The 22743-nt window shown below is 47.2% G+C and overlaps 1 protein-coding gene across 4 annotated transcripts in view; it reads left to right on the top strand.

Moving 5' to 3' along the window:
* Positions 1 to 21859, top strand: part of PGPEP1L (pyroglutamyl-peptidase I like) — a 52320-nt gene extending 30461 nt beyond the window's left edge. For 2 of the 4 annotated variants that reach the window (XM_081228792.1, XM_081228794.1), the window contains 3 exons: positions 5629 to 5751; positions 6768 to 6994; positions 17235 to 17992. In XM_081228792.1, coding sequence (XP_081084918.1) covers positions 5629 to 5751; positions 6768 to 6994; positions 17235 to 17475 — 591 coding nt within the window. In that variant the 3' untranslated portion in view covers positions 17476 to 17992. Of the gene's footprint in view, positions 1 to 5628; positions 5752 to 6767; positions 6995 to 17234; positions 17993 to 19848 lie in introns of those variants that run through there. The other 2 variants (XM_081228795.1, XM_081228793.1) reach the window with 2 other exon arrangements.
* Positions 21860 to 22743: the final 884 nt, after the last annotated feature.

Genomic DNA, 22743 nt, shown 5'->3' with positions numbered 1-22743 from the left:
ACATGGTGATTCTATTTTTAATATTTTGAGGAGTGTCCATACTGTTTTCCATAGCAGCTGCACCATTTTACATTCCCACCAACAGTGCACAAGGGTTGCAGTTTCTCCATATCTTTGCCAACACTTGCTATCTTTTTTTTTTTTTCATAGTGGCCATCCTAATGGGTGTGAATCTCTATGTTTTTAGTCTATAAAGCTAAATTTCATAGCTGGACCAAAGCTGACCTGGCTTTGTACATCTGCAGGTCCCTGGACAGGCTTGGTTTCCTGAGGGAAGAGGGAACGTGTCACCCTTGGAGCAAAGGACACCATGGTGATAGGCCCTCCATCTTTGAATCATTTTTATTTTATTACAGAGTATTTCAGCCCAGTTAATGGGTTTCAGAATTATATTATCCAGTTTTAATTAAACTAAGCCTCAAATTATGATCAAGGAATCTTTACAAAAATGATCTTCAAAAACCCCACAGATGTAAGATAACATGATGCAAACCTGAACAAACATGTGAAAACAGCCAAGTGACCCTTTCCCTAACCTCATCTGAGTTCTCTCCCAGACACATTTTGATGTAAAAACAAGAACAATCTAATAATAAATTGGCCCAAAAAGGGGAAGAATTAAGAAAACCACTGAAAATATAGATATACATCCACATATTAACAGTGAAGCCCACATGCAGTGTGTATCACGCCTTAAGACATGAAGACATCAGCTAATGATAGTGTGTGCACACTAAAATCTTTTATCAATAGGGGCATACAATCAAAAATATTTGGAGACAACTGCTCTAGTTAGAGGATTAGGAATTACGGGGTCACTGTTTTTCATACTGGATTTTTCAGGCAAGAGACCCACTAGTGTGGAGGAATAACCAAAAGATATTGGGCTCAGGCTGGGACAGCCGTCACATATAGAGAAGAGAACTTGGCTTTGTTAAGGAAAGGAGAGTGACCTGGGAGCTATCCCAAGCCCTAAACAGTTGACCCCAATGTTGTGGTAACATCTCCTTTGTGACTACTCCCTGGAACTCCTCCCTTCTTTTAAACTTATCCTCGGTTTTGTCATCTGTAAAATGGTGACATCATCGGGGGACTGGGGTGAGGTGCTGGGCGTAGTGCCTGCACACAGGGAGGATGCTCCAGGGGCAGCTAGTCTGATTACTGGAATCTTTGTTAAGCTTTCAGAGCCAGAAAAATATTACATACAAAAATATTCCATTGTGAAAATGTTATGACCAGTATAGAAAGAAATAGGAATCTCCCCTAATTCTCCCCTTAAGGGATGACCATTTTCAGTATGTTTCCATTTCCATAAATGGCTGAAGGAAACAGTCTGAGATCCTGATTTTTAAACTTACTTCTTTTCATGGGTTTTCCTATGTCAAGAAATTCTTTGTAAAATCATTTCGAATGGCTACATTATGCTCCACCGGTAGCTGTCCTATACTTAGTTTGCTAGGCCTCCTGTCACCTCTGTGGGTTTCTTCCTGTGCCTGGTGAGCCCCTCCCCAGCTCTGGCCTCAGTTTCTCTCTCCCCGGAGCACCTCCAGCCTGATGGGGTTGGAGGGAGCCCAGGCCTGGGTCTCAGCACCCGATGGTTCCCAGGTCCCTTCCAGCCCTGCAGGTCAAGAAGAAGTAGCTGTCATTTCCTCTTCCATGGTCAGCCCCTGGACATGCACACACAGGCACTCCAAGACCCTCAGCCAGAGCCCAGCACAGAGGCTGCACGCAGGAGTGCCTAGTCCACATCTGATGACTGATGGATAAGTGAACGAGAGAAGAATAGAAGGAAGAGGGAAGGAGGGAGAGAGGGAGGGAGGGTGGGGGTTTGCACATACCTCCAAGCTCCGCTATTCCTTTCCCTCAAACACTCTTTTAATCCTCCAAGCCCCAGTCAGAGCCGCCTCTGTGCAGCCCTCTTAGGCTGCAACTCCATGTGCACAGTCTTGCTTAACCTTCACAGCAACCCTTGTGAAGGAGGTCCTGTTATTACTATGTTTTGCAGATCAAGAAACTGAGGCTCAGCAAGTTTTAATAATTTGCCCAAACCCACACAGTAGGGAGAGAAAAAAGCGGGGTCTGGGCCCCTTCCTAATGCCCTAGTCGGGGGTCCTCACCCTCAGGCTTCCGCAGCTGGGTGGGGGCGGCAAACACAGCCCTTGGAACCGGAACCAGGACTCTTGTGATCACGTCCGTTCCTGGTCTGTGTCTCCTCTGAGAATGTGACCCTCCAGGACACGCCAAGCCCTAGCAGAGGACCGCATTGCAAGCACTCGGGGAGTTTTTCTTGAATGCCTGAGTGAAGAAATGCTTTCCTGTTTCCTGGTACTAGCCCCAGACTCTCATTTGATAAGGGAAGAATCAGATTTTGGAGAAACAACAACCGCTTTGCAACACCAGTTGGTGCCACAGTCTCGGTGGATTTTTAAAAAAATTCAGGGAGCAACTGGTGTCTTTTCTCTTTCTTTCGGTTCCCTTTGTTAAACTGCCATGTGTTCCTGGTGACCAGATCTCGGATGACATGGAGGCAAGGAGAAGTGGGAGAAAGGCAGAAGGCGGGACTCTCTGATTCCTGAGGACCTTTGTGACTGGTGGGGTTCAGGCTTTTTGCTTGATTATGGGCCTGGCATGGGCACTCAGCTCCCTGCGGAGCCTGGTGGTTCCTGTGGCTAGAACAGTACCCTGGATTCCACTTTGGTGATGGTTATACCAGGCTTTGTCCCTGCCCCCTTGAGCACAAAACACTCTGCAGTTCTAGCTGAGAAAGTGTGCCAGTCTGAAAAGCACAAACCCCTGGCTCTCTCTGTTCTGCACAGAACGGATACTCTCTTTGCTAAAACAACCAACCCTCCTTGGCAGAAAGGGTGGTGGCAGCCAGTGGCCTGCCGACTGCTTATGCAGAATGTTCTACTCACTGCATCTGACAGGCCCAAGCTCATCAAATTCTAATAAATATCACTTTCAATAAATCCCTCTTGCACGACTTTCTCAAATTAATATGGATTAATTATAAACATCAATCCCTCATATAAAGTCCCGATTGTGCCAGATGCTGTGCTGGGCACTTTTTGTGAATCATTTAACATTTGTGAAAACCCCTCCGGCTTTTAATTATGCCCATTTCACAGATGAGAAAACTGAGATGCACCAAGCCTAAATAACATGCCCAAGGTTGCCCAGTGAAAGGTGGCAGAGCCAGATCTCAAACCTTTGTCTTTCTGACTCCAAAGCCCATGCCTTTCCCTGCAGCACTGTAGTCGGGGTCTCGCTTTGCATGTGCCCCCTTCTGCCCTGTTCCCTCCTCATTCCAGGCTTGGCTGCTTATGACCACTAGCTTGGCCTATTTTTTGTAAAATGCTATTGTATGCCATGGGTCACAGTGTAGATGGCCCAGGACACCAAGTGTGTGTCTGAGACAGAGAGGGAGAGAGAGAGAGAGAGAGGGAGAACACATGCTTGAGGGAGCCAAGTGTCCACATAAGTCAGTGTCTGGAGACTCTTTCCATGATTGCAGGTTGGAAGGAGTTCCTCAGTATCCCAAATCAGATTCTGACTTCAGTCCCAGGTTGGCTGTGTCACTTTCAAGAGTTATAATGAGTTGGATGGATGAACTGGCATGTATCTGAAACTCAACCAGGCCTCATCTCATTACCAACTGGAAGCTCACCTGTATGAGTCAGCTTGGGCTGCTATAACAAAATACCATAGGCTGAGCGGCTTAAACAACACACATGTATTTCTCACAGTTCTGGAGGCTGGGAAGTCCAAGATCAAGGTGCCCGCAGATTTGGTTTCTGGTGAGAACTTTCCTTCTGGCTTGCAGATGACTGCCTTCTGGTTATGTCCTCCCTCACATTGCAGAGATAGAAAGGCTCTGGTCTCTATTCCTCTTCTTATAAGGGCCCTAATCCCATCATGGGGGCCCCACCCTCATGACCTCATCTAAACCTAATTACCTCCCAAAGACTTCATCTCCAAACACCATCACATTGGGGGTTAGAGTTTCAACATATGAATTTGGGGGGGGGGAGGCATCTTTTCAGTCCATAGTTCCCCCTCCCAACACCAGTACAGTTTACCACACATACTGGTGACCTCAGTATGGCTGCAGACTTCCCATAGCCATCCAGGCAGCTTGGCCAAGGCCCTGGGAGGCCTGCAGCCAGTGGAGGTGCAGTTACCCTCCTGTCTGCCCTCTGTCCTCAGTGGTGGATGTCTATTGGCTCCAGTTGTTCCTCCCGTTGCTCAAAGTACTCCAGGGGAATCAGCAGGCCCCAGGACTTCCAGCCCCACAGTGTGGGCGACAGTGGTCACCTCTTTCCAGGGAAGGCTGGCTGCCCCTTAGCAGAGTCCCTAGAGCTGGTACAGGGCAGATCTCCCAAGCTGCCAGCTCTCCCTGTAAGGACAGCTGGGAGGGAAAGAGGAAGAGGGAGACATTCTAGTTAGGGAGAGAAAATATGCCAGGAAGATACTGGAGAATAATTCCATGGTAATACTTGAACAAGTTCAAGTTTATACTGGTCCACAATCCCTTATCTGCAATTCTGACATCCAGAGATTTCTAAATATTAAAAGTTTTCCTTCATCTATTTGATGGCAAAACATGACCTGAGCTGATGCGAGGCAATGTGTGACATCTGTATGTATTCCACCTAGAGTGCCTATTCCTATTTCCTGCACTGAAATGTCAAGGTGGCTGGTTGTGGAGTACAGCCCTAGACCAGGAGTTCCACTAGAATCCAACAGTGGAGGGATTCTAATGTCAACCTCTAGTCAAGGCTGTTTGAGCATCAGATTAGAGGCTTGAAAGGAAACAGCTGATAAGCAGAAGCAGGGCCTTTCAGTCTCCTGGGCATCGTCTTTCAGATAAGTAAAATACACAGAGGTGTCAAGTCCAATGTTAAATGCACTCCATTCCACACCTATTGCTCTATAAAGGCCACAGAGGACTACAGTTTGGCCTCCCTGCACTTTCTACTTCGGCAAGAGTAACGCCATCAACCTTCTGGAAAGCACCACCTTATAGAGTGTAATGGGTGAAGTGTTCTTATAAAGCGGGGAATCTGGACACAAAAACAAGCATGCACAAAGGGGAGGTGATGTGAAGACTGCAGTTATGCTGCCACAAGCCAAGGACTATTGGGGGCTACCAGAAGCTGGAAGAGGCAAGGTAGGATCCTTCTCCTACCAGGTTCAGAGGGAGGATGACCCTGCTGACACCTTGATTTTGGACTTCTGTCCTGCAAGACTGTGAGATGATAAATTCCTGTTCTAAGCTCCCTGTGCCTCTGCGACTCCCTCTGCCCGGCACACTCTTCTCCAGCTTCTTCATCTGGCTCACCCCCATCTGTCCCCTAGAACTCCCCTGCATCCCCTCTGTGAACTATGTCCTAACCTGCAGACTGGGTCAGGCATGCCTCTGGGGTACATGCACCTTGACAGAAGCAGCTATGTGGGGCCTTGTGCATGGGGCAGGAACCATGGCCCCCCTGTTGGCCCCTCGCCACTCCTTGAGGGCAGGCCCACAGAAGGCCCTGAGAATGGACTGGATGACCCCGATGATGGCTTTTCAGGAACTCCCCTTGGCCCTCCATAAAGCAAGGTGAGTCCACCTGTTTCTTTCTGCAGGAACTCCCCAAGCTGGGTCTGGGGCGTGACATGGAGGTGGAGCTGCGGATTCTTCAACTGCCAGTGGATTACAGAGAGGTGAAGCAGAGGGTCACCAGAATCTGGGAGGATCTTCAACCGCAAGTAAATGACAGCTGGGGAGGCAGTCGGGCTGGGGGACTGGGGGCTGATTATGTGGTGGAGACCCAGAACCTGTGAACCCCAGGACACTGTTTCTAGGGTGGATGGCTGAAGTGTACCCTGCCCCCGCATCCCACCAGTAAGGGCCCAGATGATTTCATAAGGGTCTACTTGTAAAAGTTTAAGATGAAAGACAGAGTAGATCTTGGAATAAGACTCTGGAGAGAGAGAAGGAGGAAAAGAAATGGAAGCTTTATTCCCAGCCTGGACCCAAAGGTAGTTTCCACCTAACAGAGAGGCCCTTGGGTTAGGTCCCCGCCAGGCCCTTGCAGGGCAGGTGGGTTGTGAGGTGGGCTGAGAGGCAAGGACCTCTTGGACCTAGGAGAGCAGTTTGAGGGCAGCCCCCACTGGGAGACGGGAGAGTGGCCCACCTGGGGAGGCCCATCTTCATCACTCCCAGCCTATCTTACCACAACAGAGTTACTATATAGGAAGCTGGTACAAATATCCCCCAAATACGACGACCAGATTATATTAATAAAACACAGACCACCAAACCATTAAGACAACACCCCAAATATGTTGATAAGACAATCAGCAATTTTTTCAAAGAGGAAAAATAATCGGCTCAAAAAATTCTAACAATATTTTATTAGACTGTTACTAACTTCCTCTATTAAAGAGTTTCATAAAAGAGATGGAAGCCTCCACAGAAAGGCTAAGCTTCTCCTGGGACACGCTTAGATACCAGCTGGATCCCCCAGGGAAAAGGGGAATACACTACCCTGTAAGAATATTTTAAAATATAAAAGTATTTAAATTAGATGCCACATGGGTTTCTATCCAGCTGTTTTTCGTTCCAGCACATTCATCAGGGGAAGCAGGCAGGGGATGGGGGTGATGCTGGCACATTTGGGATGTTGAGGTGTCTTGCACCCCGGAGCTCTCCCTCTGTGTGGTCTGGGGGCAGAGCAGACCTCAGTTTCCCTAATCTCCTGCCGCCACGTGTGTTCACACAGCTCGTTGTGCATGTGGGCGTGGACCCCGCCGCCAAGGCCATCTTTCTGGAACAGTGCGGCAAGAACTGCGGCTACAGGGACGCCGACATCCGGGGCTTCCACCCTGAGTGTGGCGTGTGCCTTCCGGATGGCCCGGAAGTGATCGCTTCGGGAGTCAGCATGAGGGCAGTCAGCAGGCGCGCGGTGGTGGAGGGCGTGGAGGTGGCCTTTTCCCGTGACGCAGGCAGGTGCGTTTTGTCCCTGGGCACGTAGGGGAGGAGGAAGGGCTGAAGTGGCCTCTGACCAGCCTTCCTCCTGGGATGTGTCATCCTGTGCCATCCAGCTGGGTGCTTGGCGGCGGGGAACAGCCCAGAGTCACCCTGCACCCTGGCCCATTGCTCATTCACGCCCAGGGCTGGTTCCGAGGCCCCCTCCCACTCACCGGCCTGGTGGCTGGCAGAGGAGAAGGGGTGGGATGGGGATGTTGAGAGCCACTAACATTTTGTGGATGTTTTATCTTTATTTATTGCTGGCAAAGTTGTGAATTAACTTCTGGTTTAGCCCAGATGAAGATTAATTTACCTTTTTTTCTCCAGACTCTGACCACCTAGGTGATAGTTACTCCTCCCTGCAAAGAATGAATGAACAAATTGTTACCAAATTAAGTCCTATGAACCCTGCTCAGGTCCTAGCTTGGCCTCTGAGTGTTCTTTTTCCCTTTGGCTTTGAGCTTTATTCAGTGGCCAAATAATGGGGGAGTGGGAACTAAGTTCACAGATCAACTTCTCACCTACCTGGTGAGAGAGATTTAATTTTACAGATAAAGACAAAGGGAAGCAGAGTGAGGCTAATGATGGGGAGGCATATGCATTAGTCTGCCTGGGAAGGGGCGGGGCTTTTCTGAGGGAGTGAGGTGCCACCCCCTTTTTATCCTTTTTATGGTCCTTAATCGCTGGTCCTGCACACCAGTAGGTGGTCTTATTAAGCATATTAAGCTAGTTTAGTAAAATCAACATATAATAAGACTCAGGGTCTGTTGGAGGTCAGGTTCCTGGCCATCTTGGTCCCAGCTAGTACCACCTGTTTTTGTTTGTTTGTTTGTAGCCTTCTTTCTTATCTCTGGATCCTTCAACTTAAAGATCTAGGTTAACTCCTGCTAAAGGTGGGGGTTGGCAGGTTTTGAGAAAGACCTGGAGCAGCTCTGGCAATAAAATCCCCCTTTCCTTGTTATTGCTCCTCATTCTTGAGGGGCATTGAAGGGCAAAGGTTTGACTTCTGAACTGCTTCCTGCTGAACATGAGCATGATTTTTCCCTGCATTAGAGGAGCAGAACTGTTCCTGACTAGCCTAAAATAAGCCTGATTGTCGCCAAGCTGCAGTCCCAGTTGCTTGTACCCTTGTGTTAGTATCATCTAAAATTTGATGGCTTCAAGCTGTTTACTAAGGAAGTTGACAAGGCAGTGAAGGAGGCAAGGCCCAAAGATAAGCAGGAGGATAATGGCAATTAGGCCTGGGTGAGATTTTGTAGAGTGATTTCATGGTATGCGAAGCCTCCCCAGGGAGCTGCTGGTCTGGAGCAGTCCCTATTCCTGCCAGAATGAGCCCTATTGCTCTTTTATCTCAGGGCAGGGGGATATTATGAATGGTTATACCTAGGTTTTTGAGAAGTTAGCTGGCCTAGCATGCAATGTCCCCCCAACTGGGCATTATCTAAACAAGGAAGGGCTAGAACCCACCCCAGAGAGGGAAGGAGGAGTTGGGGTTGGTCTGATGGAGCAGTTGGTTTATTCTTGGGCCACAAAGGAACAGGTACCCAGGGGGAGCTTATGTTCTGGGGAGTTGAACCACCTCCATAAGTGGCTAGCCCAAGAGGGGGTGCCCTTCCAGCGTGGGGAGAGAGGCCCACCCGCATAGCAGGGGTTACTGAGGGATTCTTGACTAGTGGCTTTTCCCCAGGCCTTAGGAGGGCCATATACTAAATGCCAGACAACTGGCATTTTCCCTCTCCAATAAGTCCATCTCCCTTCCGGTCCCTGTGTGTATTCATCAGGTTGGTTCAGAGGGCACCAACAGGTGAGATTTCCACAGGAGTCCATCCTGGGGTACTTTGTGGGATAATGGAAGAAGCATTGATCAGAGTCCAGAGCAGCCCTAAGGTGTTATTGCAAGTTCCTCCCTTTGGTAGGGGCGTTTAATAGGGGCAGTGGCAGCAAGACGATCAGAGCAATGGCACGAGTGCTTTGTATTCGTTAGAGGGAATCCAAGCAGGGAAGCTGCATTAGGGATGGGCTATGAACTTCAAGAGGGGTAGGTTTAGCCAAGGTGAGAGTGAGGTTATCTTTCTTAGGGGTGAAATGTAATACCTTTAATCCATAGGTGTCACTTGGAGATCCAGCACTGGGATAGATTTTGTCCACAGGCTATAATTCTCGAGAAATTTACTATTGCATCGAATTTCCATTCTTTGTGGACAGTTGTAAGAGATAGAGCAGAGAAGAAAGAATAGACAATAATGGCCACTCATCCTGCTTCCAGTGTTAGTATCCCATATGTCCAGCATGGAGAGAGGAGGTGTTTGCCAGAGGGAGGGGGCTTGGCAGAACAGCAGAAGCCAAGTAAGGCAATAGTAATGACAAGGCCAACTAATAAGCCTGTCCACCACAATACTTATCTATTGGTAAGTTAGTCCTTTTCAAAAGTAACTTAAGGTGTGTGACAGGTTCACAGGTGTATTGAGTGCATGGCCCAGTAACTTCTTCCTCAGCTGTAGGTGCTGTCTTCACTCTGGTATAGTGGGCCTACGGAGTTATGCCCTGCAATTGTCAGGCTGAATGAGTGGTCAAGATAACAAGATAAGGTCCTGTCCACTTGGGGTCTAACTGGTCTTGTGGATTTCCAGCCTTCCAGGTTTTCAAATAAACCCAATCCCCAGGGTACAAAGGATGTAAAACCATGTCAGAAGGGGAAGGCAGTTCCTGATTCCCTTAGGCGTGTAAAGCTTTGATTATTTCCCCTCTCTGTAAGGCATATTTCATTTGGTCCATATCCCTAAGGTTGGCTTTGTAGCCGGGTCCTTCAGGAATGGGCCTCCTGTACATGATCTCTTACGGACTTAACCTGAGCTTTCCTTTAGGGGCTAATTGCATTCTCCAAGATGCTGCGGGGCGAAGGGAGATCCGAGGTTGATGAGTCTCTTGACATAGTTTGGCTAAATTTCTTTTGAGAGTTTCATTTGTTCTTTTTACTTTTCCTGAAGACTGTGGTCTCCAAGAAGAGTGTAAACTCCATTTAATTCCTAGGGCTCTAGAGACTTCCTTAGTAATTTGAGAAACAAAGGCGGGCCCACTGTCACTTTGAATGGATTTAGGGAGCCCAAACCGAGGGATTATTTTTTTGAGCAGGGCCTTAGCGATCTCCGAGGTAGTCTTGGTTTGGGTCGGGAATGTCTCCATCCAGCCAGAGGTGTCAGTCAAAACCAGCAAATATCTAAAAATTTCCTTGTGCCTGGGGCATTACTGTAAAATCAGTTTGCCAGTCTTGACCTGGATGTGTGCCTCTATACTGGGTGGGGGTCACTCCCTTGACCTTGGTGGGCGGTAAGTGTTGGGGTTATTCTGGAGACAGGGCAAGCTTCAACCACCTGTTTAAGGAGACTTCAGGAGTTGGGATTAGTCATGGATTTGGTGAGCCATTGACACAGGGCCTCCTGCCCATAATGAGTGCTCTGGTGAGCTTCCCGGATGGCTTGGAGTGCAGTAGCTGGTGGGAAGAACAGCTGCCCATGATTGTTAACCATCCATTCCTGATATGCTGGGCTTTTAAAATAGCCCAATCTCAAAGGCTTTTCTCTTTCTTCTGGGGTGTATATGGGAGTGTAAGAGTTAGGATCTGGGGGTACCAGTAGGAGTGACGTTTGAAGTCTGTCCCCACCCTCTGCTGCTTGTTTAGCTGCCATATCTGCTCTGTTATTTCCTCTTATTATTTCTGCTTCTCCCTTTTGATGGCCTCTACAGTGAATACAGGCTATACTCTTTGGCAGGAGTATAGCCTCCAGCAGCCTCATAATTCACCCCCCCCCCCGTTTTTAATCTGTTTATTCCCTGAGGTCAGCATTCCTCTCTCCTTCCAGATGGCCCCATGGGCGTGTAGGATTGAATAGGAATATTTAGAGTCAGTGTAGATATTGACAACTTTCCCTTGCCCCAGTTCTAGTGCTCTGATGAGGGTAATTAACTCAGCCCTCTGAGCAGAGCAGCCAGAGGGCAAGGCTTTAGCTTCCACCACTTCAGTGACAGAAACCACTGTGTAGCCTGCCTTTTGTTTTCCATCTTTCATAAAGCAACTCCCATCAGTGAACCATTCCAATCCTGCCTTCTCTCTAGGGAAGCTCTTTAAATCAGCCCTGCTGGAGTAAACCTGTTCCATAACTTCCTCACAATCATGAGTTAATTTTGGACCTGTCTGATGTAGCAAGGAGGCAGGGTTAAGGACATTACAGTGCCTCAGAGTCACAGACAGGTTGTCTAGAAGCAAGGCTTGGACTTGGAGGGTTTGACCAGAGGATAACCAGTCTGCCCCCCTTACCTTTATGAGGTGGTGTGGGGTCCAGATGGTCAGGGGCTGTCCAAAAGTTAATTTGTTAGCTTCTTTGAGAAGCTGAGAAGTAGCAGCTACAGCCTGTAAACATGGGGGCTATCCTTTAGCAGTTTGGTCCAATTGTTTAGAAAAACAGGCTACAACCTGAGTCAGAGGTCCAACTTTTTGTTTAAGCAAGCCCAGGGCCGTTTCTCCTCTCTCATGTACATGAAGATTGGAAGGGGAGACTCAGGTAGGGTAACACGGGGATTCTCATGAGATGGTTTTTGAGTTCTAGGAATGCCCAGTCACAACTGGGGGCCTGCTCAAAAGGGTCAAGGTCCTTCCTTTTTAATTGTTCATATGAGAGCTTAGCAATTAAGGCAGATTTGGGGATCCATATGTGGCAGAACTCAGGCATTCCCAGGAAACTCTGGAGCTGTTTTCTCGTACTAGGGGTGCCATCTGGCAAATATGTTCTCTCCTCTCCTTAGATAGTGCCCTGTGCCCCTTTTCTATTATTAAACCCTAAGTGTTCTACCTGCTGGAGGGAGATTTGGGCTTTTTCCTTTGAAACTTTATATCCTCTCTCGGCCAGATGATTTAAGGCATTAACTGTGTTATGGTCGAAAAGCTCTTTGGTGGGGTGGCGATTAGAATGTCATCCGCATATTGAAGTATAGTACCCTGTTCTTTTTAAATTAATTAATTAATTTATATTTTATTTTTGGCTGCGGTGGGTCTTCGTTACTGCGTGTGGGCTTTCTCTGGTTGCGGCGAGCAGGGGCTCCTCTTCATTGCTGTGCACGGGCTGCTCACTGCGGTGGCTTCTCTTGTTGTGGAGCATGGGCTCTAGGTGCACGGGCTCAGTAGTTGTGGCATGCGGGCTCACTTGCTCTGTGGCGTGTGGGATCTTCCCGGACCAGGGCTCGAACTGGTGTCCCCTGCATTGCATTCTTAACCACTGTGCCACCAGGGAAGTCCTAGTCCCTTGTTCTAACTCAAGGTCACTAAGAGCCTCAGCTAAAACCTGTCCGAAAAGGGTGGGAGAGTTTTTAAATCCCTGGAGCAGAATCATCCAGCAAAAATGTTGTTTTCTCATGCTGCCACCTGCCATTCAAATGCAAAAATGTACTGAGATTACAGGGCTAAGGGCACACAAAAGAAGGTGTCTTTTAAATCTAGCACTGAATACCAAATCCTTTCGCAGTTTAGGGTAGAGAGTAAGGTGTAGGGATTTGACACCACTGGGTGGATTTCCTCCATAGCTTCATTTACAGCTTGAAGGTCCTGAACAAGCCAGTATCTCTTGGGTTTTTTTTTTTTTTTTTTACTGGCAGATTAAGAGTGTTGCAAGGAAAATGGCAGGGTCTAAGAAGCCCTTGTTTGAGTAGACCTTCTACTTAATGCCCGCTAGGGCTTCTTTGCTTAATGGGTATTGTTTTTTATTTGGGTGATTGTAGGCGGGTCGCAGCTTGACCACGACTGGTGGTGCCCTCCTGGCTCTGCCCACAGTGTTGTGGGCCCATACTGAGGGATTAGTCCCCTCAAGGTTAATTGAGCCCTTATTCTTGGCAGAGGGTGGTAGCATGAGTGCTACGGAATGAAAGGGAGTCTTAGGTATTTTGATGTTCAGTTTTGTGTCTCTGAGATAAATTGTAGCTCCCAACTTATATAGTAAATCTCTTCCTATTAGAGCAATTAGGCATTCCGGGACATACAGGAAAGAGTGAGATAACGTTTTTCCTTCCAAATCGCACTCAAGGTGCTCTTATAATATTGCGTTCCTGCGGCTTCCCTTTCACTCCCGTTATCTTACATTTATATTTGGTCATTTTGCCTTGTTGGGTGTTCAAGACCCAGAAGGTGGCCCCTGTGTTGACTAAAAAGTCAGCCTTTTTACCACCTAGAGTCAGGGTCAGCCAAGGCTTCTTGGGGGTAATTTCCGGGGCGCTCCTAGGAGCCCCTGGTCCCCTTCAGTCCTCTTCTTTTATGTGTGTGACCAATGAGGGTGGGCCAGGACATGGTGGTCCACTTAGTCTCCTTCGGAGACATTTGGGGCAGTCCCCCTTCCCGTGGCCCTCCTCTATGCAGTTAGAACACTGATTGGCTTTAAGCCCTTCTCTCCACTGCGGGCATGGTCTTCGAAATCCCAGGCGACTCACTGATGTTACAGGGTCCCTTGTGTGTGTGTGGGAGGGTGGGTGTCATCCCTTGGAGGTCAGTGAACCCTGAATTGCTAAAGCCAGAGAACTGGCAGTTTGTTCTGCTTGTTTATCTTCCTTTGTATCGGCCTCCAGATCCTGGCTGTTAAACATCCGAAATGCTGATTCCACCAGCCCGGAAGTAGGTGTGGTGGGCCCTCTCTCCAACTTTTGTAATTTTCTCCTAATGTCTGGGAAATGCTGGGAAATAAAATGGTACTTAATAATGACCTGCCCTTCCAATGACACCAGGTTTATGTTTGTATACACTCGGAGGCACTCCCTTAGGTGCTCAAGGAAGGCTGAGGGATTTTCCTTCAGTCCTTGGATGACTCCTTGAACCTACTCCAATTTATGAGTTTCTTCCTCGCTGACTGAATGCCCTTCAGAATCAAATTCCTGAAATGTGTGAGGTGCTGATGACCATTTTCCTCTAGATGGCCCCACCCAGGGTCCGTGTTGGGGAACAGCCTGGGCTCCAGGCTGGTGTACAGCATGCCCCACGTTATTTTGATTGGTCTTAGCAGCTTCCTCCCTTGCATTAATTATAATCAGTACCTTTTCTTCCCCAGACAATAAGATGTTTAGGAGGTTTGGGTATCCACTCAAATGAGTGTGCAGTATTCCCCAGACTAAATTAAGGACTCCCTGGGGGTCTTCCCTTAAACCCTTGGATCAATCCTTCCAGTTATAGAGATCCAAGGAAGAGAAGAGTACCTACACAGTGGTCAGTTCGCCCTTTGCATTGGGAACCTCCTGAAGGGGAAATAGCTTCTTGATTCCAGAGGGCTGGTACTAGTGCATTGGACTAGTCCCCAAGGAAGGTGTACTGAGAGATGGAGGTGAAAGAGTCAGGGAGGGGGACCACCCATTGGGCGGAAGAGGGGGCACCAGGTAGGGAGGTGGTGAATTTGAGGGAGTAGAGAGCGTCGGGGATTCAGGAGAGGTAGGGGTAGATGTCGATGACTCAGGAGTCTCAGGTGAACTGTTGGAAGCGGGGGCAGCTACCCTTAGCAGAGGGAGGAAGTCAAGAGGATCCTCAGGCTGAGATTCCAATCCCAGGAAAGAGAAATTTGAACTAGCCTCGTATTTTTTCCAGAAGCCCTTTATTTGGCTAAGGGCCATGAAAAATTGGACATAGGAGATCTCATCCCATTTTTTTTTTTAACGCTGGCAATAGAGGTAAAATTAAAAAATAGTATAAGAATTTAGAGAGTCGTTAGTTGGCCGACTTTCTCCACCCGCCAGTTTATATTGGGGCCATGCCGTGTTACAAAAGAAAATAAGCTGTCTCCCTGTTAGGGGGCGCTACTCAAAGAATTTCCAGTTATGGAGAATGCACCTTGACGTTCACTGGGATAGAGGCTTGATTACCCATACTGGGGAGTCCTTATTTAGTCTGTTTCCAACTTCCCAGTGGCCTCTTCTTAGGTTTGGTGGCTATGCAGATCCCACAAGATTGACCCACACCAAGTGGTTTAGGAGCTCTAACTGAAACCTGAACCAATCTTCGCAGGGGCTGGAAGGGGAGACACTGTCCAAGAGGGTCTTAGTTATAAAGTCCCCCCCCCTTTTTTAACGTTTATTTATTTTATTTATTTGGTTATGTAGGGTCTTAGTTGCGGCAGGCAGTCTCCTTAGTTGCGGCTCGCCGGCTTCTTAGTTTTGGCACGTGGCCTGCTTAGTTGTGGCTTGCAAACTCTTAGTTGCGGCATGCATGTGGGATCTAGTTCCCTGAGTAGGGATCGAACCCGGGCCCCCAACGTTGGGAGCACGGAGTCTTAACCACTGCGCCACCAGGGAAGTCCCTATAAAGCCCCTCTTAAGTCAGTGACTAGATGTTCCCAGACCCGCTGTGGGGCTGTAGGAGATATCTTTCAGCAAGCAGTCCCCAGAGACAGGGTGAAGGGGGAGTGGGAAATAAGGGTTCTCTAATCAGATAAATTGCTCAGATAAAGAGCCTCTCCCGTAGTCAAGGAGGCTTGTTCACAAAAGGTGTGTCCCTGCTCCGTTACAGGTAATCAGGCAGGGAGGCCAAATGCCCGTTTGGTATGTGTCCAGTTTTCTATACTCTCAGCTACGAGGACCCAAGGACTTTGGACAGTTTGGGGGTCCTCTTCTTCCTTCCCCAACTAGACAAAGTGATTTTCCTGAAATCTGATGAAAACAAGATTTTTAAAGTGTTCATGTCTCAGAGGAGGGATCCCTAGGGATCTGTGGTGGAGGGTAGTGGGGAGGGACCTACCCAACAGAGACGTATACCTTGCCCCGGGATGGCAAGTTAGGGCAAGAGGAACCAACACAAAAGGTGTGCTCTTGCATTTTTGACTATACCCTAGAGGTGGGAACGCTGTAGAGGTTGGGGCTGTGAATGTTTTACAGTGTGCCTGCTTACACGGACATTTGCTTCTGGTTGGCAGGGTACCCAGGGCTCGTCTACCCTGGTGCATGAGCAGCTTATCCTTTTTGGTGGCAAACGCCATAGTGGCCTTCAAGTGCTCAACCCGTGCCCACAGTTGTGGCACGTATTTCCAAGAGCATTAGGACAAACAAAACCACATAGAACAGAGATTGAAGCTTCACTCTTAGCAAGAACAGAGACTAGGGCTTACGTCACACACGTGAAACAAAGAGATGTTCTCTACCTGAGGAGCGCTCCACTTGATCCTTGGCTGCTTTTCAACCTCAGGCTTAATTTAGTAGCCCTTACTGGCCCAGCGGTTGAGAATTGGGGCAAACAGCTCAGTTATTTAGCCGGCTTTGTTGGCCCTGGGTCAGTGAGTAACCCTGAGTTAACAGACAGAATGCGCCCCTTGTTGGATGCCAGAATTTGTTACCAAGTTAAGTTGTATGGACCCTGCTCGGGCCCTAGCCGAGCCGATGCGCCCTGCCTCAGCGGGAGAGGGTTCTTTTTCCTGCTTGGATTAAACCTTATTCAGCGGTCAGGGATTGGAGAAGCAGGGACTAAGTTTACAGATCAACTTATCACCCACTTGGTGAGAGGGATTTAATTTTAAAGATAGGAGTGAGGCTAATGATGGGGAGGCATATGCATTAGTCTACCTGGGAAGGGGCAGGGCTTTTGCAGGGGAGTGGAGTGCCACCCCCTTTTTAATGCTTTTTTTGGTCCTTAATGTCCAGTTAGGGCAGCCGGTAGATGTGTCATTTAATATGCGAATTTAGAAAAATCAACATATAATGAGACCCAGGGTCTGTTGGAGGTCAGGTTTGTGGCCATCTCTTCCCAGCTAGTTCCATTTAGTTTTTTTTGTTTGTTTCTTATCTTCTTTTTTTTGTTTCTTCCTGTCTTATCTCTGGATCCGTTAACTTAAAGATTTATGTTAACTCCTGCTAAAGGTGGAGTTTGCAGGGTTGTGAGCAAAGACCTGGAGCAGCTGTGACAACAAAATGACTCAATGCAGACATGAATGAGAAAGGTCCCCGGGGTTGGGGGGAGAACGTTTTGGACTAGTTGGTTGAAAATCTGGTCCCTTCCAGGGTTCAGCCACTTGCTGGACATGAGGCCAAGAGCCGGTCTCTCCATGGCTCATTCCCAGCAGCATGTTCTTTGGCAGAAGAACAAAACCTGGGTCTCCCTGGTGGCAGTCTTCCCTCATGCTTTGCGGGTGCTGCATTGCTGCTTCTGCTTACATTTCACTGAGGTTAGAGGTTGGTCCAAGGAGTAACTTGGCATTTTGTGTGGTTGTAGGTATGTCTGCGATTACACCTACTACCTGTCTTTGCATCATGGAAATGGGTGCGCGGCGCTCGTCCATGTCCCTCCATTATCTCCTTCGCTTCCGGCTAGCCTGCTGGGAAAAGCCCTGCAAGTTATCATCCAGGAAATGCTGGAGGAGACTGAGAAAGCCAGGTCTCAACGCTTGGTTCACAGGAAACTCAGCCTTTGCGATTCCAGACAGGGGGAACCAACTGGGAGACTGCTCCTTTAGAGAAAATTGAATGTTTCAGTCCTGTATGCAGAGTTCAACTGTGCTTTGAGAGGCTTTTAAAAATTTGCTTGTAAAACAGTTTACACAGAGGAAAAAAGTTCTGAATTAGCCCAATGAAATCACGAAGGGTTATTTTATTGTCAGAAGAAAGAACACTCTGAAAGGCAGACATTTCACAAGGGCTTAACTAGCTTCAGTTATGGTTTTCCGGACAATAAAATGAAATGCTAGTAATTTTTTTCCTCTTAAAAGTCTATGCAGCAGGCCTGTGTGATCCTGCCCAGATTTCTGGGACCCCAGACCTGTTCTGCAAGCCCCGTGTGGTGGGATGACCTGCGACTGGCCAACCATGGGAAACGCAGGTGCAGCTGCTACTCGGGCACCCCACTCTGGGCCTCCAAGCTTGTGCATCCAGGTGCTGTGGGCAGCCTCTGAGCCACTGAGTCTTTAGTGTTTGGTTTTTTCTTTTTTAACTTTATTGAAAAATTACTGTAAAATACACATAACATAAGATTTACCATTGTAACCATTTTTAAGTGTTCAGTGGCATTATGTACATTCACTTGTTGTGCAACCATCACCACCATCCATCTCCAGAATTTTCGCATCATCCCAAACGGAAACTCTGTACCCCTTAAACAGTGTCTCCACCCTTCCCCCGCCGCTGGCCCTTGGCACCTATTATTCTACCCTCCATCTCTGAATTTAACTACTCTAGGGACCTCATACAAATGGAATCCTTGTCCTTTTGTGACTGGCTTATTTCACTTAGCATAATGTCTTCAGGGTTCATCCATGTTGTGGCATGCATCAGAATTTCCTTCCTTTGAGGCTGAATAATATTCCATTGTATGTATAGACTACATTTTGTTTATCCATTCACCTTTTGTGTTTTTTTTGCGGTACGTGGGCCTCTCACTGTTGTGGCCTCTCCTGTTGCGGAGCACAGGCTCCGGACGCGCAGGCTCAGCAGCCATGGCTCACGGGCCCAGCCGCTCCACGGCATGTGGGATCTTCCTGGACTGGGGCACGAACCCACGTCCCCTGCATTGGCGGGCGGACTCTCAACCACTGCGCCACCAGGGAAGCCCCATTCATCTTTTGATGGACACTGGGTTGCTTTTACCTTTTGGTTACTTTGAATACTACTACTATGAACACTGGTGTGCAAGTATCTGTTAGAATCCTGGGGTGTGTGTGTATGTGTGTCTATTGCTGGATCATAAGGTAAATTCTATGTTTACTTTTTTGGAGGAGCTGCTATACTGCTTTGCATGGCAGCTGTATCACTTTACACTCCCCCAGTAGTGTTTGGTCCTAAAGCAAAGGTTAATAGCTGGGTTTAGCTTCTCTGCCATGGTCAGTGTTATCCCTACCTTTTAAGAAACAGAACCTCCCCTTTTCATCTTTCATTTTGCCTTTATGACACAGTTCCAAGCTGTTCACAACAAGGTTTTACTTGTCCAGTGTTTTCTGGGGGCACATTTCCATTGGGAACCCCATTAGCAACACTGTATTTTGGAGAAAGAGCTTGAAGGTGGCTAACCTGTGGGAAATTTCTTCTTATGTTGGTATGCTCACAGCTATCATTTTCCACTTAATTCCATTAAAAAAAATCATCATCACTTAGTACCCAGATTTAGTCACTGTAAGAAAAAGCAGCTGCACCTTATAACAAAGGAACTGGGCAAAGGAACTCACTTTACCATTAGTCCTCCAGCACACTTGTGCATTTGTAATAGACTTTACAGGACCCCTTTGCAAATGAAACTGGCTCACTTGCCATAAAACAGATCAAAGTCCTACTGTAGCAGATCAAAGGCAGCAAGTGGGGTGGGACGGTCTGGCCAGCAAGCATAGGTCCTGCTGCACGGCTGTTAATGTGGAGAGCCTTCTGTAGTTGTAGGCAAACAACTCTGCTACCCAGAGCCCTGGACACCCCCTTATTTTAGCTTCTGTCTCAGGACGGTGGCAAGCAGGCATCCTCTGGGACCCGGCTCCAGTGTTATTTCAGATTGTAAAATGCGTATGGCTTGGCGCCAAGCAAACTCTTAGATGTCATCCAGTTGGAGGCCCCGAGCTCCCTCTTGATGAACGTCCCTGTCATCTCCCCTCTGTGGCCTCCAAGGTTTTTTAAGGAGAACCCCAGAGGTCCAGTTCACATCCTGGTCTAAGTGGCCTGCCGTCCCCCGCAGATGCACACTGGGGTCTGTTTAGTTATGGCTGATACGCAGCAGTTCTGAGACAGTTTGAAAGCTGACACAGCTTCAAAAGGCTGAGCCCTGGGTTGGTCATTTAATAGCTGGGGGTCTTGGACATATCTGCGTGTTTACTCATCTGTAAAACAGAGTAATAAACATCCTTCCTTTGCAGAGTTGTTGTGAAGATCTGGTGAGAGAATGGATGTGAAAGTCCATCAGTGATGAGAGGAAACTTTACTGAATGTGGGCTTGTTGCTGGACCTGTGAGAGTAAATACGGAAATAGCCCTGTTGGATTGTGGGCTTAAGCAGTGGCATGGTGGGGGGAGGGTCTAACACTTACAAAGACCCAGCACCTTCATCCTCAGAAGAAACTGCTGCTCCTCTGGCTGAGGACAGGTGCAGACTGCGCCTCCGCAGCCTGGAAGCACGGCATCACCCACCGGGGAACGTGGGAATCCTTCTGGGCTCCTGTGTCCTCCCCACTAGAGCCCAGGCACCCACCCAAGCCTCAGAAATGAGCCTGCTGTCAGTCATCGGTCATCTAGTAAGGGTCCCCTGAGTGCCAGGCACTTCGTGACAATGGTAAGCAAAACCCCGGGGGCAATGCCAAGCTTGAGAGTCCCCTCTTTTTTGTTTTTAGGTCCAAGTATTTGAGACTCACCAGGTCTTTAGTAAGCGTGGCCTTTCATTTACTTCTGCTGCCTACACCTTGCTAATTAGCGCTTTGTCCAGTAGCCTGATTTTATTACTGGAGTATAATTTCCCATGATCTAAGTTTAGGGAATGATTAGCTTGTCTTCCTGATGTGTCTCAGGTTTGATTCTAGAACGTGTACAGCTTGTTTCCTTAGAACATGTATTCACACTTCCTACCATAACCATTTCCCCTGGCAAAGATAACGATGCCCAGATTGTAGAGTCCCTGGGGCAGGCCAAGCTCGCTGGCTGGAAAGTAACTAACATTTCTGAGCAGCGCCAGGGAGCCACATCCTGTGTGCGTGTCTATGGCCTCACCTGCACCCTCTGAGGAGGTGTGCTGGCTGTGAGAGACCAACAAGGACATGAAAATGTGCAGAAAGTCCTTTGCCCCAGAGTGACCCAGATCAAACCCGCCCTGACTTTTGGCAGCAGAAAAGTCTACACATCATTCAAAAATCAAGCACAGATTTCTATATTTCATGTATTCAAATGTTCTTCTGGCTGATTTAATGGAGTGAGAAACAGAATAGCTTCCCTGTTCACCAGCAATTTGCATGCCGAGAAGGTTCAGCTGTCAGAAATAGAGCGAAGCCTTCATGCAGAACACCTCCCAGCGACATGTGTGAACACACATGCCACACGTAGCTCAGCTTCCCTGCTCAGAAGTGTGGTGATTCTCAGAAGGGGTGGAGGGCGGGGCAAAATCAGAGACCAAAAATGCATACGGAATTCTTTTATTTAACTTAAACCATGTAGTACTTTAACTACTAGAAAAAAGCAGAGTAAGAGAAACTAAAGTTGCCTTAGCTTCAGCCATTCAAAATAGACAGTTTCTTTTTTTCCATAAAGAATCCAGAGTATATCGCAATAACAGGAATAAATTCTTACAACAGAATATACAAAAAAACCTTTTGAAATTTTTTTCATCTACTGATTTTTTATATAAACAGAGGAATTTTTTAGGAATAATTTATACACAGAAAGTCATTTTATGTAACAAATTGGCCATGTTATTACCTTTTTTTTTTTACCTTTTTTTAAAAACTTTTTTTTTTTTTATTTAAACAAGAAAACTCAGAAAATGCATTATTTGCGATGCATCCATTCCATCGCGCCTTCTGGTTTGATTTTTTTTTTTTTTTGTCCCAGAGGTAGACAAACTCTGGCAAACCTCTCACCTCAACCTCACTGGCTTAGAAAGCAGACAGGTGTTTTTGCCAAGCATCTACTCCACCTGTGGATGTGTCTGTGCAACGCCAAACATCCAAATGAAAAGTTGCAAACAAAACCCAAATTGTTTCTGGATATTTCTCCCATGTAGAGCAAAACACCCAAATGTTGCCAATGGTGGGGATTTTGTGGGGTTGTGTTGACATGGCCAATAACCCATTGGGAGCTAGAGGAAATGGAGTCAAACTTAAAAAAATCTGGTACCAGTGTGTATAGTTTTTATTAAAAAGAATTTGTTTTGTACTGAAAAAAATCTATGTTCGGTGTTCTGCCTTAAATAAAAATAAATAGGGTCTCTTCCTTGTTATAGCAAAGCATTAATTATGATATGAGGCATGTAAGCAAATGGCCTGCGTGCACCAGAATTACCATCTTTTGTGTGATAAGTCTGTATGCTGTGCTCACTGTGAAAACCATTAGCTGCTCAATGGAGTCCTTCCATCTCAAGGCATTGTGTAACAGTACAACTACCAAACCGACCCAACCAGATGCCGAAGGTGCCATGGCACCACTGGGCTGCAACACCTCTGCTGTTTCCTTGGCCAGTGAGGTTCTTTCAGTCTGTTAAAGTAGCTACACTCCAAAGGGAAATGACCAGTAAAAGATGATCCCCTGCCCAACCAGAGGGTTCTGGAAGACCAAGATACTGAAGATACAGAACTACTTCTTAAATCATCATCATTCCTTTGTTATAAACTAGGGCACAAAACATGGGGGGAAAGAGGGTGAACTACGGCTTGGGTCAGGGAAAAATCCTTTTTTGGCATATTGTAAAGCTAGCTAGTAAACAGGTGTCCTAAAAAAATGGATCACAAACACACATTTGCACACACAGAAAAAAAGTGTCTTTAAATTATTCTCAGCAATTATAAACTACAAACATTTTATAAAATTATTCTATGTTCTTACAAAAATGCAATGAAACATTTAATTAGTTCTTGTAAACCAGATCTTCGTCAACTGACTACCCGTAATCTACTGGACTTAAGAGCCCTATTGAAAACGCTAATGAGTGACTAATTACAACGATGTTTACCAGAAAGATGTGGACACACACAAACATGGACATACAGATGAGTGATCATTATGTTCTTGCAGAAACAAAATAAAACAAAACCCTAAAGTCATGCCCCAGAA

The sequence above is a fragment of the Mesoplodon bidens genome (assembly GCF_964165515.1).
Source record: "Mesoplodon bidens genome assembly, chromosome: 3".
Taxonomy (NCBI): Eukaryota; Metazoa; Chordata; class Mammalia; order Artiodactyla; family Ziphiidae; genus Mesoplodon; species Mesoplodon bidens.
Note: the sequence above shows the minus strand (reverse complement) of the source record. Positions and strands in the feature narration are given on the sequence as shown.